At 36.9% G+C, this 16,805-nt stretch overlaps 1 protein-coding gene across 1 annotated transcript in view; it reads left to right on the top strand.

The window, feature by feature from the left end:
* The window catches only part of LOC6038629 (zinc finger protein 845), a 65,268-nt gene extending 50,760 nt beyond the window's left edge, over positions 1–14,508 (top strand). The window contains exons 31-32 of the mRNA XM_038250811.1: positions 4,599–4,945; positions 9,954–14,508. Coding sequence (XP_038106739.1) covers positions 4,599–4,945; positions 9,954–10,657 — 1,051 coding nt within the window. The 3' untranslated portion in view covers positions 10,658–14,508. The remainder of the gene's footprint in view (positions 1–4,598; positions 4,946–9,953) is intronic.
* Positions 14,509–16,805: the final 2,297 nt, after the last annotated feature.

Raw genomic sequence — 16,805 nt, forward strand, 5'->3', positions numbered from 1 at the left:
GACCACTTTCATAAAAATAGTCACTTACCAAAACAAACATTTTTGAAAATAGTGTTAATTTGTTGTAATAAGACATTATTTTTACAAATAAACATCAAAACAACTAAAAATCAACTTTTGTTGCATTAAACGTGATTTGTGAAGCTACCAGGAGCGAAATAATCCAATTAGCTCGATTTTCGTAACTTTTGATTGTTTTTATAAGGCAGAAAAAGGGTGGTCCATTCTGCCCCCAAGTGGATTTTAATTTAACACTTCCACCACCAAGCCTCTAAATTATTTGAAAGTTCCGTTGTTGTTTGCATACCTTGGTAGTAACATCTAGTAACATTATAAGCATTGTACAAACATTTTCAAACAATTCAACTTTTCAGAAAGCTTATTTAAAAACCTCGAAATAAACAACATTTGCGTGGTTTTGTCAATAATTTACATTTTTGCTCATAATTCGAAAAATACAATGAATTCAAACGTCGTTTTCGGTATGGTGATGTTATTTGACATCCTTTATAAGACCCTTGCCTTACGGTTGGTCTAAATCCATTCTAAAGCCCAAAAACAAGGGTGGCCCATTCTGCCCCCATGGGCCATTCTGCCCCCCCTGCCCCTATCTTGAAAACGGTGCACTTTATCAAAATGTTACTGAAGTACTTTTTGATTGAAAATTTAATTTTACGTTTACAAATGAAGTCAAAAATTTGATTGCTGGCCTTTGTTTTTTTTTATATTTTTTAACATTTATAACGTTTATCTAGGTGACAAATCAATTCAAAAAATGTTTTTTTTTTAAATGATAATGCTAAATTTGAACTATTCAACAAAAATATATGAGCAATTCTCTACGAAATTGGCCGATTGCGACCATTTTTGGTGCTTTTTTTTGTCTTCGGCGAAGTTGTAGGTATTGTTGAGAACTGTTCTGAAAAAATAGGAACACGGAAAAATATTTTTAGCAATTTTTCACTTTAATTAAATTCTCTAAAATCCGTAAATATTATTTTTTGTTGAATTTTTTTTTATATTATAGGACAAACAACGGCAACTTTTTTTAGCCATATAGAAGCATGGAGAAAAAAAAATTGCCGTCGAGTTATGATTTTTTGTGTTTTTTTTTTTGGAAAAATACAAATTTTAGACAAAAAAATGTTTTGCCTTCAATTTTTGTAAAATTCAAATTGCAATTGAAAATTGCACCGTTGCAGCCACTCAAAGTTCAATATTAACTGAAAAAATCTCGTTTTTAGATTATTAAAAAAAGTTTCCATGATTGTTCATTCCTGAAAATATTTTATTCAAAAAGTTTCCAAAATTTCCAATAAAATTGCCTAAGAGACATTTAAGATTGGACTTCTGGTTTCTGAAATACAGCAAATTAAAGGTAATTTATTTAAATATTTTTGTATTTTGTAATTTAAACATTACTGTATCTCGAAGCCATTGCATCATATCAAAAAATTGACAAATACAAATTTGTAGGAAATTGGATGGGCTTCCTGAAAAAAAAAAAAAAACGCTGAAAGAGAAATACATGCCACTTCTATGAGATTTTTCAATTTTTATGTTTAAATGTTAAATTTTAAGGTAATGCCACGAATTTTTTTCGTTCAAAATTTTTGAGGAAATAGCCTAAGATGTTACAAAAAGACTCACGAAAAAATGAAAAAACTAAAACTGCTTTTTTAAAAGTGGTCTAAAAGTCAACATTTTCAAAAACCGATAGTGGTAATCGATTCTCCAGACAATTTTACATAAGAGCATAAGAGTCTCCATATTGACCATTTCCCTATGTCCAATTCTTGTTAAGATACAGCGGTTTTAAAATAAAAATGTTGAAAAAAAAACTTTTTTGGTGGTTTTTGGCAATTTCTGTATGACAGACTTGATTTTTCAGTCTCAAAAATATTTTTACCGGAAATCTCGTCCAAATCCCCATAAGTTTGTTTTTGAAAGCTTTATAATTTGACTCGTTTTAATATTTACGTAATCTTATTTAGTCTTTTTGTAACATCTTAGGCTATTTCCTCTAAAAATTTGAACGAACAAAAATCGTGACAACATTTTAAAGTTTGACTTAAAAATCGGAAAATCTCACAGAAGTGGCGTGTTTTTTTTCAGTGTATTTTTTTCAGTAAGCCCGTCCAATTTCCTACAATTTTTTCTTTGATCACTTTTTGATATGATGCAACGGCTTCGAGATACAGTCGTTTTGAAATTACGAAATAAAAATATTTTAATTACCTACTTACGCCCTTCTCAAATATTATTTTCATGTGCAATTGGCTCCATATACACAAAAATGGCTTATATAGGCCTAGGATAACATTTCTTAAAAGTTTCATTGAAATCGGAGAGGGTCGGGTACAAAAGTGCCAGCAATATTCCTGATTTGAGCTGGAATTGCTCTCCTTTCGGATTTTTTTTTTCAATTATGGAATCAAAACTAACATTTTAAATGAGCTAATATTGAATGTTTGGCCCTTTTGAGATGTTTTTCTGATATTTAATAATATAATAATCTATATATATATATATATATATATACAGCAATTCCCCACGAAAACAGCATGAAAAAAAACAAAAGTGCTCGGATCGGGCTCAAAATTTTTCTGGGGGTTCCTTGGCCAAAATAATTAGACCCGTATTTTTTTGTTTGGCCATTAGGGTGACCTACGCCGTGTTATGGTGGTCTGAAAAATGGCCATTTTCGTCGATTTTCGAAAAATCATAACTCCTCGCCATTATAACCGATTTCAATTGTCTTATACGCAAATGAAAGGTGATAAGTTAGCCTTTCAAAGAAAAATAATAAGAGGTTTCAAAAATCTAGCCTAACATATGAAAAGGGCGTATGAAACTTTAAAATGCCGTTTTGGCGGTGTCTGGACCAAAGAGCCTATGTCTGGAAATATTTTTATCGGATTCCCCGGACATTTTTACATAACATACTAAAAAATGGGAGGAGTTCATTAACAGGATTCCGAGATATGATTTTTTGAAAATAAAATCCGTGTTTTTTGACGCGCCGCGCGCAAAAACCGGAGAATGACGAAATTGGCAAAAAATCATTTTTTTTCACTAAAACTGCGATAACTTAAAAATTTCAGCAATGACCTGTACATGTCTGGGTACAAAAAGTTGCGTCTTTTAATTACAAAAATTTTGGTACCCAAACATCCATAGGTCATCGCTGAAATTTTTAAGTTATCGCAGTTTTACTGAAAAAAGTTGATTTTTTGCCAATTTCGTCATTCTCCGGTTTTTGCGCGCGGTGCGTCCAAAAACACGGATTTTATTTTCAAAAAATCATATCTCGGAATCCTGTTAATGAACTCCTCCCAGTTTTTTGTATAATATGTAAAAATGTCCGGGGAATCCGATAAAAATATTTCCAGACATAGGCTCTTTGGTCCAGACACCGCCAAAACGGAATTTTAAAGTTTCATACGCCCTTTTCATAAGTTTGGCTAGATTTTTGAAACTTCTTTTTATTTTTCTTTGAAAGGCCAACTTATCAACTTTCACTTGCGTATAAGACAATTGAAATCGGTTATAATGGCGAGGAGTTATGATTTTTCGAAAAAAGTGGTTTTTGCGAAAATCGACGAAAATGGCCATTTTTCAGACCACCCTAACACGGCGTAGGTCACCCTAATGGCCAAACAAAAAAATACGGGTCTAATTATTTTGGCCAAGGAACCCCCAGAAAAATTTTGAGCCCGATCCGAGCACTTTTGTTTTTTTTCATGCTGTTTTCGTGGGGAATTGTTGCTGTATATATAAAATTTCGACGGTTTTGTTCGAACGCGAATCAGTTCAATACGGAGCGTCGGATCGAGGTGCTTTTTGTTGCGTTGGGTTCGTATAAGCCCAAGGAAGGTTCTTACGCCAAAAAGTGCCAACTTTGGCCACTCTGGAACCGATTCCGGAAAATCTGCAGATTGTATGGGAAAAGTTGCGTAAAATCAAATTTTGATCATAGGAGGCTGAATAAGGAAAAAAGCTAAAAACGTCAACAAACGAAAAAAGGAAAAGACGAAGTTTTTCGGGTAAGGCTTGTTTAATATATCTGTGACATGAATCTGTTATGTTTTTGCACGAAATTGAATGCATAAAATATCGGCCCATAGAATAACAGGATTCCCACTTCGTTTCCCAAGCGCTGGAAATTTGTATCGGGTGTAGGGTCACTTCGCATAGACGCCCTTGCTCCCATTACGCCACAAAGGGTATGGAGTAAAAGATGATCGATTTGTTCACCTAGCGCTCAAACGTGTTTCAGGATCAAATTGCCTGCTGGAATGAGGATCAAATGCATACAAACATACTTATTTTTAAGTACTTGTTAAGTAAAACGTAACAACTTTATCATTCAAATAGGGACTTCTGATACCACAAGAAAGATCAAATGAGACCAAAATGGTCATTCAGCTAGGCAAAAGAGTTTTCGGGAAACGGTATATTTCGGAAAAAAAGTTTTCCGGTAGTCGTCACGATCCGGGAAATGATCTTTTCTCTTTCATATCTTCTTCTTACAGTTTTGTAAAGGTTCCGATGAATATCCGAGTACTAATTCGATCCCCCCTTCCCTTTTTTTCCAGCCGGTCTCATACCGGAGAGCGTCCGTTCCAGTGCGATGAGTGCGGCAAGTCGTTCCCGCTCAAGGGCAACCTGCTGTTCCACCAGCGCAGCCACACCAAGGGCCAACCGATGGAGCGGCCCTTCCGGTGCGACATGTGCCCGAAGGACTTCATCTGCAAGGGCCACCTGGTGTCGCACCAGCGGTCCCACACCGGCGAGAAGAACCATCACTGTCCGCAGTGCAGCAAGTCGTACGTCGAGCGGGGCAACATGCTGCGGCACATGAAGAAGACCCACCCGGACGCGGTGATCCCGGTGCTGCCGAAGCTGCCCCACATCAAGGTCGAGCCCAAGTCCGGGGAGTACTGTGAGTGTTGATGCGATTGTTTTTTTTCTTTCTTCTTTTTTTTTTGCTCTGTGGTTGTGTTACAAGCTTTTGTTGTTGGTTTGGTATCGTTTGTTTCTTTTGTTGGTTGTGGGTTTTGTGTTTTGCATTGTTTTGAAAACGTTGATCGACTAAATGATATCGGGACTCCCGATATCATTTCGCCGATCAATGCAATCAGGTGTTAGTTTGTCAATTGAGAATTTGCCAAGCTAACACCGATGTTTGCAGTTTGGTTTGGGTTTGAATGATTTTGTTTTACCATATGTTGCAATAAAGTAGAAACAGGAACTACCAGTATGGCATCTTAAGATAAAGTGCGTTGAGATGTTCTTCCAAAATTGCGATAACAACAGATAGATTTAATTTGCATGCTTTTCAAAATATTTATAACACAGAAACCCTAGACCAGGGGTGCTCAATGTTTTTGGAGGCCGGGCCAAATTTGAAGCTCAAGTGAGCTTGCGGGCCAAATTTACAAAAAAGGTTATTGAAAAAAATTAAATTACATTTTTTTAATTTATAAGATTTAATTTGTTATTTAAATTAATTTCAATTCAAAATAATAGAAACCACAATATAACGGTTTTCTATCGGTATCGTTGATTTTATTGTTTCAGGTATTTAAAAAAAAGTTTTTAGCTGAATGTAATGTTTTTCAATAAATCCAAACATGCTCAAATGATCCTAAATGCAAAGGAATGCATATTTAATAAATTTCAGCTGACTGCACTTAAATTTCATTTTTTTGAAATTTTGAAGTTTTTTGAAAATATATTTTTGCTCCTGGTTTTTGAGCTAATTTTTTAATAATGGTGGAGGGTAGGTTGATCGACGAAAGCTTTGTTAAAATATTTGCAACAAGCTTGATCCTCCGATTTCCACATTTTGTCTGCCTGAATCAGTTAGTAGTCAATCAGATTCGTTATCTATCTGTGATGAGTTTAAATCCCGGAGGAAGTGCAATGTAAGTTCGGGGGTCAGTTTATGAAAGGGTCATTATGACTTGCAAATTAATAAAGAAAACTTATATTCTTGCAACTATAACAGAATTCTATCTTAATCAAACTTGAACGTTTTTTAAATATTTTCAAAAATGTTTGATCAAAGTTTTGAAGATATTTAGTAGTTTCACTCACTTCACGTTTCAAACGTGTGAAATTGTTTTAATTGTTTTAATTGTTTTCACTTTACAAGTGGTCAACGGGCCATTTTACATGATCATTCAAAATGGGTCCGCGGGCCACAAAATATCACCTCGCGGGCCACGTTTGGCCCGCGGGCCATACTTTGGTCACCCCTGCCCTAGACATACGGTCGTTGGAAAAAAATCCGTGTTTGAAGAAAATAATCCAGTCTAATATAAATGCTTATTATTTTTCTGTGACTGAAATCTCCGTGGATAAGTAGATTTCATATCCCCGAGCAAAATTGTATTCAAATTACTTAATTTGGAATAATAGCCTTTTGTAGGTTGAAATTTTTGTCTGGTAAGAAATTTACAATTTGTCATCTTATTTTAAACCAATACAAAAAATATGTTAAACCATTGCATGGAATTAAAAATCCGTCGTGAAGTAAAAGGATTTGACTTAAATGTGTTGATGATGATAATCATCATCATCAACATCAATACCAATTTTTGGTATTAGGATGATCAAATAAGTTGTTGAAACAACAGAGCTCAGTGACAGATACATGTACTGAGAATAATAAGAAAAAAAGCTATTTTTAATCCTCTCTAACCAAAAATTAACATTCCAAGTAGCAAACTCAACATACCGTTTTCACAACAAGTGTCCTTCAACTGTTTTTTAATCAAACAAGTGATCGATTTTATCGGTGATTTTTTTTTTAAATGTTTGCAGATTTCATTTCATAACTGTCTGAACTTTCTCTTCAGATAATAATGTCAATTAAAATCTTCATCGAACTAGAGTGTTTCAAATGCGCTGATTTTCTAATTTTGTAATTTTTAGTTTTACTTTCACTCTTACCAAAACATCACCAACAATGTTGCATGCAAGTTACGCAAGTAGCGCGTGCGCATGCTTATGCTATACATTGCTGTAATTTATAGTTTTTATAATTTTCAAGGTAACAAATAAGAATTTTATAGCTGCATATTTTTTAAAATTTTAGAATTTAAGAATGTTAAAATTCAAGAATTTTCGAATTTAATATTTTACCATTCGCAAGCGAACACGACCCGCTAGCTACCAGCACCTTGGCCAATCGCTTCACTCAGCGAAACAAATACTTCGTGAATTTCTTTGCCTACTCCGTCCGTCGACCCGAGTCACAAACGATGTTCAGAGAGGAGAGAACCTAACAAAATACCAGCGAGGCGCTAACTTGGCTTGCACTATCACAATTTGTCGTCATTTTATATTTGGTATGGTGAAAATTGCCGTCTAATGTGTCTTGAGGTTGTGTTATCTACAAAATTGCAAAACATTTTTGATAAGATTGATTTTAAGCAGTTTCATAAATGATCAAAACAAAGCCGATCGCTGACTATTTCTAGTCTGCTTTGAGCGACATAGCGCAATCAGCCTCTCTGAGTCATTCGCTAGAGTGAGAGGGAGAGCAAAGAGAGAGAGAGTATTCAGTAGTGATTGGTGTGGCAGTGACAAACGGTAGGATACGGTCAGAGCTGTTTTTCGTTGCGTTCGATTTGTTATCGCGAGTGAATGATTTTTACAATTTCTTAAATTTTGTGAATTTCTCAAATTCCTTAAATTTCTTAATTTTTTTAATTTTTTTTTTGAATCTTATGAATTTCTTAACATTCCAACGCCTAAGGCTCCAAAAAAGTTGGAACGGTAACTTCAACTCGCTGGTTCTCGGGCATTACTCAACCAATCAAGATGATTCTTCCAGTGATTTGTTAGGATGTCTAGATGATTCTAGAACTTTGCAGAACTTAATTTGATAAAGCCTGTAATTTTAGCGATCAAAAACATCGTTCCAACTTTTTTTTCGCGCGCATAAAAAAATTCGCCAAAAATTCCGCGGAGGCAGTTGTTTTAAAAAAGGTGAAACGATGTTTTCGGTCGCAGAAATTACAGATTTGTTCAAATCAAGTTTTGCAAAATTTTAGGACATCTAGACATTTTTACAAATCATTTGAAACAAGAATCGTCACGATTGGTTGAGAACCAGCGAGTTGAAGTTACCGTTCCACCTTTTTTGGGAGGCTTGGGCGTCCGTGTAAGTTGGACATGCGTTGAGCATTCCAGTGTTAAGCTTGTTTTCTTGAATTAATGATTTTTTTTTAATTTCTGGAATTTTTTGAATTTGGCATTTTTTTTTTTAAATTTCATGTTTTTAATTTTTTTGATTTATTTATTAAAATTCCATGATTTTTAAATTTCTTATTTTTTTATGAAAAAAAAAAATATACTTAAATTTCTTAAGCTTGATTTTTTTTTAATTTGTTTTAATTTGTGAATTGCTTGAATTTTTTTAATTTTTTGATTATTTTTTTAAATTTCTTGATTATTTTTTTAAATTTCTTAATTTATTAAAAAAAAAAAATTAAAATTTATTGAGTTTCACCCATTGAACAATGGCAAATTTCGCTATAATATCGAAATGAATGTTTGACCTGTTTGATGATATTATTTGAACAATGAGATCAATCAGGTCTTGTTAGCTACGTGAAACAATTCTTGATGACCTTTAAAAAGGAGGTTAGAAAGAAGTGCACTGTTTACATGGATTTCGACACAGTGCGAAGCAATCGTCAAAAATCGAAGAATACTCTGTAAACAGTGGACGCGAGCTATCATATGACGTCACGGCGTTAAAGCTTATTGAAGCTCTTACTGTATTCTATTCAGAGTTGTGGCAATTTGGGGTAAAAAAGTACAACATTTTCGTCTTGGGTAGTACCTTAAAAGTTGAGTTCTCGAGGACTTTGAGAAAACATGGAAGTTGAAAAAGTATTTCGAAATGCTCTTTGCGAACAAAGTTTGCTAATGTTATCCATTTTTTTGACTATCGATGCCTCTGTGTACTATTGTACTAAGCATGCTGGTTTTTCTATCTAGTTAGCATAAGAGAGCACAGAGGCATCGGCATATTATGAATTTCAGTACAGCCGGATACTCCCGAAAATATATTACAGTGGACTCTCTCGTTGTCGATATTGAAGGGACAGAAGATCGACAGCCAGAGAGTCCACTGTATAATAATTTAAGCGGCCAGCCCTACTGCGTTGTGTTTACCGCAGAGAAGATTCTGAGAACGGAGCACACTTTATAGAATCTACAGGGAAGGAAGGATACGTAGACATATCGCACAAAACGACCCGCTTTATTATGGCATTTTTGTTGATGATTGCATTGATGTTTCCAGTGGAACGTCAAATTTTAGAGTCACGCTTTTCAATTGAATGAGAATGCGCAAGTGGTTTTGTTTCTATTTTAGTTTTTTTCGAATTATCTGAGTGCGGCTTTGTCGATCTCAAACTAGTAGTAGAAATATAATTCTACAAAACAGTATAAATAATAGCAACCTGCATGCATAAGCAATTTTGGAAGACACTCACGCCCGGCGCGTTTTAGCTAACCTAGTGTGCTTTTGGATATATACCATATGTAACTAACCCAACTAATCTAACCAAAAAACCAAAACCTGAAGTCCAGCTGACCTCCATTGATTCGGTTGAATGTGAATAGATGAACAAAACGAAATGATGGATGATGCGCGCCCTTTTTTTGTCTTCTTCGTGTCGTTGTTTTCTACTTTATTGTGACGGCGCGGCTTGGCCGCCAGGCCGCGATTGTTCTTCGTGTCCCGACTCGCGCACGAAACTAAATGATCGTTTGTTTCTCTTGTTTCTTCCCTTCTTTTTTCTCTCCGTTTCCGTGTATTTTGCATATTTTTGCCCATTTGCGGAACACACATTTTGGATCGATTTGAAAAAATGAACATAAAATGTTATCGGATTGTTTCGAATGCAAAAAAACAAAACAAAACAAAGTAGTAGTAGCTCAGCCGGTGGTGACGTCCCCGGTGCAGGCCACCTCCTCCACGATCACCTCGATCATCTCGAATAGTCATCCATCGCAGCACAACCATCACATTCAACCGAAAATGGAACAGAAATCTCAGATACACCATCTTACGCTTCCCCATCAGCATCAGGCTCACCAGCTGCACCACCACATCTCATCGGGGGCGGCCCCGCCGATGCACCTGCCACCGCCAAACCCCCAACAATTGGCAGCGCTCGCCCTCCATCATCAGGTGGCCCAGCAGCAGCAGCAGCAGCAGCAACAACCACAACAACAATCCTCACCCTCAACGGGCCGAGCACAGCCTTCTCCTCGTACATCACATCAGCCGCAGCAGCAGCAGCCGCTGCCGCTGGCGCAGGTCCAACAGCCGGGGCCCCAGGTGGTCCCCCCGGTGGTGGTGCCGGTCCAGGTGCAGGTCCCCCAGGAAAACCCCCAACAGTCACAGCAGCAGCAGCAGCAGCAGCCGGCCCAGGGCCCAACTGGACCCCTGCCACCACAACACCATACGGTCCCGGTTACTATTATAACCCACGCTGGCACAATTAATCCCCTAACCGTGGCGGACGGACTGCAGAACCGGGCTAGTGCGGCCACCATCGGAACCACCATCCAGATGCACCACCTGACTGCGGCCGCCCAGTCGGACGAGCACTCGGTCGTTTACTGAAGCAACATCCCGGCGGCGGCCACCAAAATCACAGTCTCGGGACGGAAAACGTTGACGCGGCTGTGAGCGGCGGGACAACCTGGCCACCTCCGACGATCACCACCACAGAGAGATGAACGCGCGCGCACGCGAGTTTTACAGTACAGATTTGCAATTAGTAGTTTTTAACCATAACAGAGTAGGGCGTCATTACTCGTAAACCAGTAATATGTATGCGACAACAAGCAAGTACTAAAACCAGAAAACAAGTATGTAACTATACAATTATATATACAAACACGAGAGAATGTATAACAATAACAAAAAAAGTCACATACACACACAGCGATATCGATATCAAATATCGAACACACAAAAAATAACACTAAAACTAAAAGTAATAAAAAAAACCTGTTGATACAACCAACACAAAACACAAAAACTAACTGGTAATCTAGTGAAAGAAACCGACAAAACCTATTGACCAGAGCGAGATCCAGAGCAAAGCCGGACAGTGTGAACCAACCTACCAACCCCCAACACTGACTGTTTCCAGCGTTCTTTTTTGTTCGATACGCGACAAACAGCCGAGAGAAAGAGACAGCGAGGTGCGCTCAGACGCGTGTGATAGAATACGGTGAGGGAGACAACCCGCAAACACAAAAAAAAACGCAGTGACATACAAACACAGACACGGACGCAACACAAACCACACACACTCACACTTAGGTAAAGAAACTATTACAAGATGAACATAGAAATCAATACTTACGCAAATAAGCAAATTGTTGAAATAGGTGAAAATAAACAAATAGTAATCGATTTTACCCCGCAGTTGATAAATGCAAGTTAATCAGAGAGAGAAAGAGAGCGCGCGCGAACGTAAGCAAGAGGAAGGATGTGAAAATAAGGGAATGCGATAGGAAGGTTGCTGGTCAAAATCTCAGAGAAAAGAAAAACACGTTTCGGCACGGAGAGATAGTCACACCAACTGGTGAGGAAGAGAACAATAGCGAGAGAGTTCCACACGAGCCTGAACTGTGAGAAGCGCGCGAAAACATGCAACAACAACAACAACAACAACAACAACAGCAGAGTTGGGCACCGCTTCGCCGCGGTGCTCGATGCTGAATGAATAGTACAACATTATTAAACAGTAACTATTAATAGTAGAAACAACAAAGAAACAAAAAAAGATGTAACAAATAACTGTTTGGAAACTAAGAGCACCACAAACTTGAGAGCGAGAGAAGTTTTACAGAGCATATTAACAAAAAAGAGAAAGAAATCGTGCGTATTTAACATCTAAGCCCATCAAACCTTCATCTTCTACGCCGTTCAAATCACGCCCATTCATGATACAAACACACAAACACTCTGAGAGAAGTATAAAATGTCGCCATATTTGCTGCCGCCATAACGTTGAAAAACACAGACAAATAGACATGGAAAAAAACTTGTCACCAACTAATGCACACACATTCACCTACAACACACCGATTCTTCACACACAAACAAGCATAACAAACAATAGGTAAACAGAACGAGCGCGCATCGAAAGCGCAACCCCTGATAAGATGAACCTTTCCACAACAGCAGCAACGCAACCCAGCAGATATAAACAGAACAAAACTAAACTACAGAACAACAATTATTTTTCTATGTCTTGTGTGTTTTTTGTAATGTAACAAAGTGAGAGTGGTGAGAGAGTAATGTCACTTCGATAAGGTGAGTAACAAGCAGGAAGATTGGTTGAGTTTTGTCTTGAATATTTTATGATTTTCCGCTGTGCCCTTTGGAGTGAGGTTTCTTGGGCGTGCGTCCTGCTTTTGGTGTACGATTCCTACGTCCGTGTTGGGGAAGCTCAATGCTTTTTTAGACCAAGAATGTTAGCCCAAGCAGGATGCTCACAAGAAGCTTCAAAAGGGCTTTCACACACATACAAACAATCACATTTTCCCACTCACACACACACACATACAGAGAGTCTCTTCAATGAGTTGCGAGCAAAGAGGTGAGCTTTTGTTGATTACATTGGTAGTTCCAATTAAAAGATCGACAAAAGGTCGCGCCTTGCTCATCTTATTTAACCATAAACTTAACAATAGTTCCATAGCATCTAATAAAAACAATAGTAACCAGTTTTACCCACACGCAAGCATACTACGCAATAGAATATATAACACAGATGGACTGTTCAAACAGTTCAAACAAGCTACAAACTATACTTATTTAAAACATACAGAAATACAAACACAGATAAAATAGTCAGGAAAGATTCTTCTTCTGATACTAACAAACACACACGCAGAGATCATAATATGTAAATGTAAGCTGAAACAGAGAGTACATAAAATCCACACAAACACATCCTTTGTTGAACGCAGACGGAGAGATGATTGGTCGAAACAACAATATTGTGTACATTAGTACACACACGAGATGATGTAGTATTTAGCATTTGAAGTTTTTCCGTTCGTTCGTTTGATCATTCGTTTGTCAGAGAAGCATTTTTCCTTTTTCCACAAACACACCACACGCAGATACAGATATTTAAGAGGTTTTGTTTTTCTTAGTCTCCATATTAAGCACACACAGCAACACAAACCATAAAACAATAACAAACAATAAGCAGAGTATATAGAAACCACCGTGTCACAAAATAACACACCACAACACAACTACAAGCAGAGCAGATGCAGAGATAAATAGATTGAAAACATAGAAAAAAACCAGAAAAAAATAATACAAAACCATAATGTGCGCGTAGCGCTCACATTCAACCCAAACTCACCCAGCAATAGCAGAATCAAACAGGGAAGGCAGGGCCGGAACGTTCCGAGCTTTGCCTTTTTCTGAAGCAGCAGCAGCAGGACAAAATGGACACTATTTCTTTCAATCAGTCAGATTTTTGAGTTTGAATTCTTTCGTTTCAAGTGCAACTCTTTAGTTTTCAGCGACATCTTCTGGGCGGCCAACGCATATATGTATGGGATTTTAACGGCTTTTATATTCCGCGCGTTTCGGCTTTGGTCCCGCTGTGAGTCGGTTGGTGGGCGTTCTTGTCTTCCTGTCCGAAAAATCTCCGGTGATAAGTTTTGGGTTTTAGCAACGAAAGCACCACTAAATTTTGGAGGGCTGGTCCCTGCGGTTTCATGATCTCAAATTTAGTCTACACCGTCGTCGACGTCGTCATTTTAGCCATACTTTTAGGTTTGTAATATTTCGCGTGGTTCCGGTCCCAAATTTATCCCTCGAAAATGATAAAACAAAAGCGGGTGTGGATCACCCGTTTTCGCCGCGTTTAAATTTAAGTTTTCATCGAAGCACAAGAACGCCCTCACTGAGATGACGCTAAGCGCCAAGGTTGAAACGGGCCCGAATATGGCCGCAGCGCGACTTTTGAAAGACTTTAATTACTACTTTCTAGTCATTTTAGCAGCTCTTTTATCGCACACTCGAAAAGGGAACCAATTTTACAACCGGCGCGAAAAAATGCGAACAATTTCGTGCCCGAAAGAGATCACCTTTGGAAGAAGAATTTTTATTGCTTTTGATTTCAAACCGGAACAGTTTAAAACAACATATATACAGCAGACAAACCACAACTAACAGCAGCAGAAACAGGAGAAAAAAAACGTAACGTTTTCACCACACTACAATAGCATTTCTTATTGTTTGTTCGAACACAATCTTAGGTTTTCACTCACACACCGTCAATCACAGAGAAAATTTCTCGTTCAAGGCACCTTTAAAATACAAACGAAACAAAAAAAAACGTACCACTTTTAAGCGGAGTTCTTCTCACACACAAACATTTACAAAAAATACACCTGAAATACACACGTGTAGAAAAGTGCGGCGAAAAAAAAGAGAAGATAAAAAAGTTACAAACACACTATTCATTCACGAAACAAAAGCAAGCATTCACTCACATTAAAACAAACACACACATACGCTATCTCTTAAGGGTTCAAAATTCATCACCAAATAGGAGAATAATGAAAAGAAAAAAGAGCAAATTCAGGAAACATAATAACATATAAAAAAGCATAATATTTAACGGCAGTAAAAATATAAATTCTGACAAGTTTGAAAAAAAAATAACAACACACGAAAAAGCAAAACAAAGAGTAACAAAACAGCAACAAAAAAAGCATAACCTTATTGATTTTTAATGTGAATTGTTTTTCTTGTTTTTCCTTTTTCGTTGTTTTTTACGATTAGCCCGTGTAATCAAAACAAAACAGAGCAAGCAAATAGAGAGAGAGCACTTTATTGATTATTAAAGCTAGAGGCAGCAGTACGATGATGAAACAAAAACCACGCAAACAAAACACACACACGCGCACGCGTTCGCGTGCCGGCGGTTTTATTTTAGACAAGAAACAAAACAAAAAAGAAGAAAATCGAAACTATTTTGTTGTAAAAGATGTTATAGTAAATGTACATAAGGTGAAAACAGATAAAACAAAATCACACAAAATCATGTGTAAGACAAAAAAAACATGCAAATAAAATAAAAAGTGCAGAGTAGAGAGAAACATAAGAATACTAAAAACAAAAACAAACAAAACCACTTAGCGTTAGAACAGATAACAAAAAAAAAAAAAAAACATTTAGAAGAGACAACAAAAAGCAACGTTTAGGTATGTGTCTGAGATATAGCAACATATGCAAAATATACAAAATTAAACAAACACACACAGAGAGGATAAATTCACACGGTCGGTCGAGCGAGCGCGCGAGCAGCGGAAAAGGACACAACAAAATTCTCACTTTCGGCGAGCTAGGAAAAGGGAAAGCTGGAAAAGTTTTTGGAAAAATCGAACGTTTTGAGTTTTAGGAGCGCGATTAAAAAATGAACAAAATTTACAACAAATTACACGCGAGGAGAAGAGAAATAAGGCGAGAGAGATCGGTAAATGATAACAAAATAAAAAGTACCGCAAGTGATAACAAATGAGAGCGTGACACAGGAGAGTTAAAAACACACACACACAGATAAAAGAGGTGAATGCTGTATATACAAAAAAAGAAGAAATTTTATTTACAATTTTTTCAGAGGAAAAAAAAAGAAAAGGAAAAAATGTGAAACAAATCGTAATAAGAGGAAGAAAAATAAACAAAAAATCTTTATGACGAATGCAAACAAATCACGTGCAGCTAAGCTGCATTTTATACGAATTTTCTATTGAAGGTTATTTTTAATTTACATTAAATTGACGATCGGAGGTGCAAAAGAGGGAGAACCGAAAAGCAAACTGGAAAAGAAGAAGAATGGCGAAAGGAAGGCATATTTTACACGCGACAAACCAGGAGAAATTCAAATTTGTAGGCTCTACCAGATTTTTTCGGTATAAAACCATTTCGTGGCAAATATAGTATGGAAAGCAAAAACAACAAGTGTATTATGAATAAAGGAACAGGAAAATTCGGAATTAGGCGTTCGAAGGAAAATCATGTGTTTAACAAACAAAACAAACAAAAAAACATGTAGCGATATATCGTAAGCGCGAGCAGCAAGTTTAGGCAGAACATATAAAATTACGCAGAAGGTTAATGTAAGGGCAAAAAATAACGGAAAATTCGAAACTAAAACACATTATTGCGTTCAGCGGACGGTAATGATTTAATGATAACATTTATTTATTACATTTGTAAGGAGATACAAGAAAACTATACAGATTTTCCTTATTTTTAATATTTTGTTTTATTTTTTATAGTATCTTTTAGAGTATCGATAACACGCATTATTTTAGGCTTAGCGTCGAAAAAAGTTCATATTATTTATTAAGGAAAGCAAAATCAGCAGATAAAGAAGAAAAAACAACCTACAATATGAACCACAATGTCCTCCATAAACAAAACAATAGTGAAAGCGCGAGTGCGAGTTAGGAAGGTTGCAGAAAATAGTCGATTCCTATTTCACGTTCGAAAACAGTCAAAACAAACGCAAAATCGCACCAACATCCGTACTTATGATGGGAAAAAGGAGTTTTAAGGTTAGAGACAAACGAAACTGTACCAGTTAGTGAACTAGTGCGAATCGGTTCGCTTGATGCCATGTTTTGTGTAAATTAATCGTCCACATTACTACTACTGTGTAGAATAAGGAGAAATCGCGCAACCCTTCACACAATTTTTCGAAAATCACGGGTTGTTTGTG

The sequence above is a fragment of the Culex quinquefasciatus genome, chromosome 2 (genome assembly GCF_015732765.1).
Source record: "Culex quinquefasciatus strain JHB chromosome 2, VPISU_Cqui_1.0_pri_paternal, whole genome shotgun sequence".
In the NCBI taxonomy this organism is placed as follows: domain Eukaryota; kingdom Metazoa; phylum Arthropoda; class Insecta; order Diptera; family Culicidae; genus Culex; species Culex quinquefasciatus.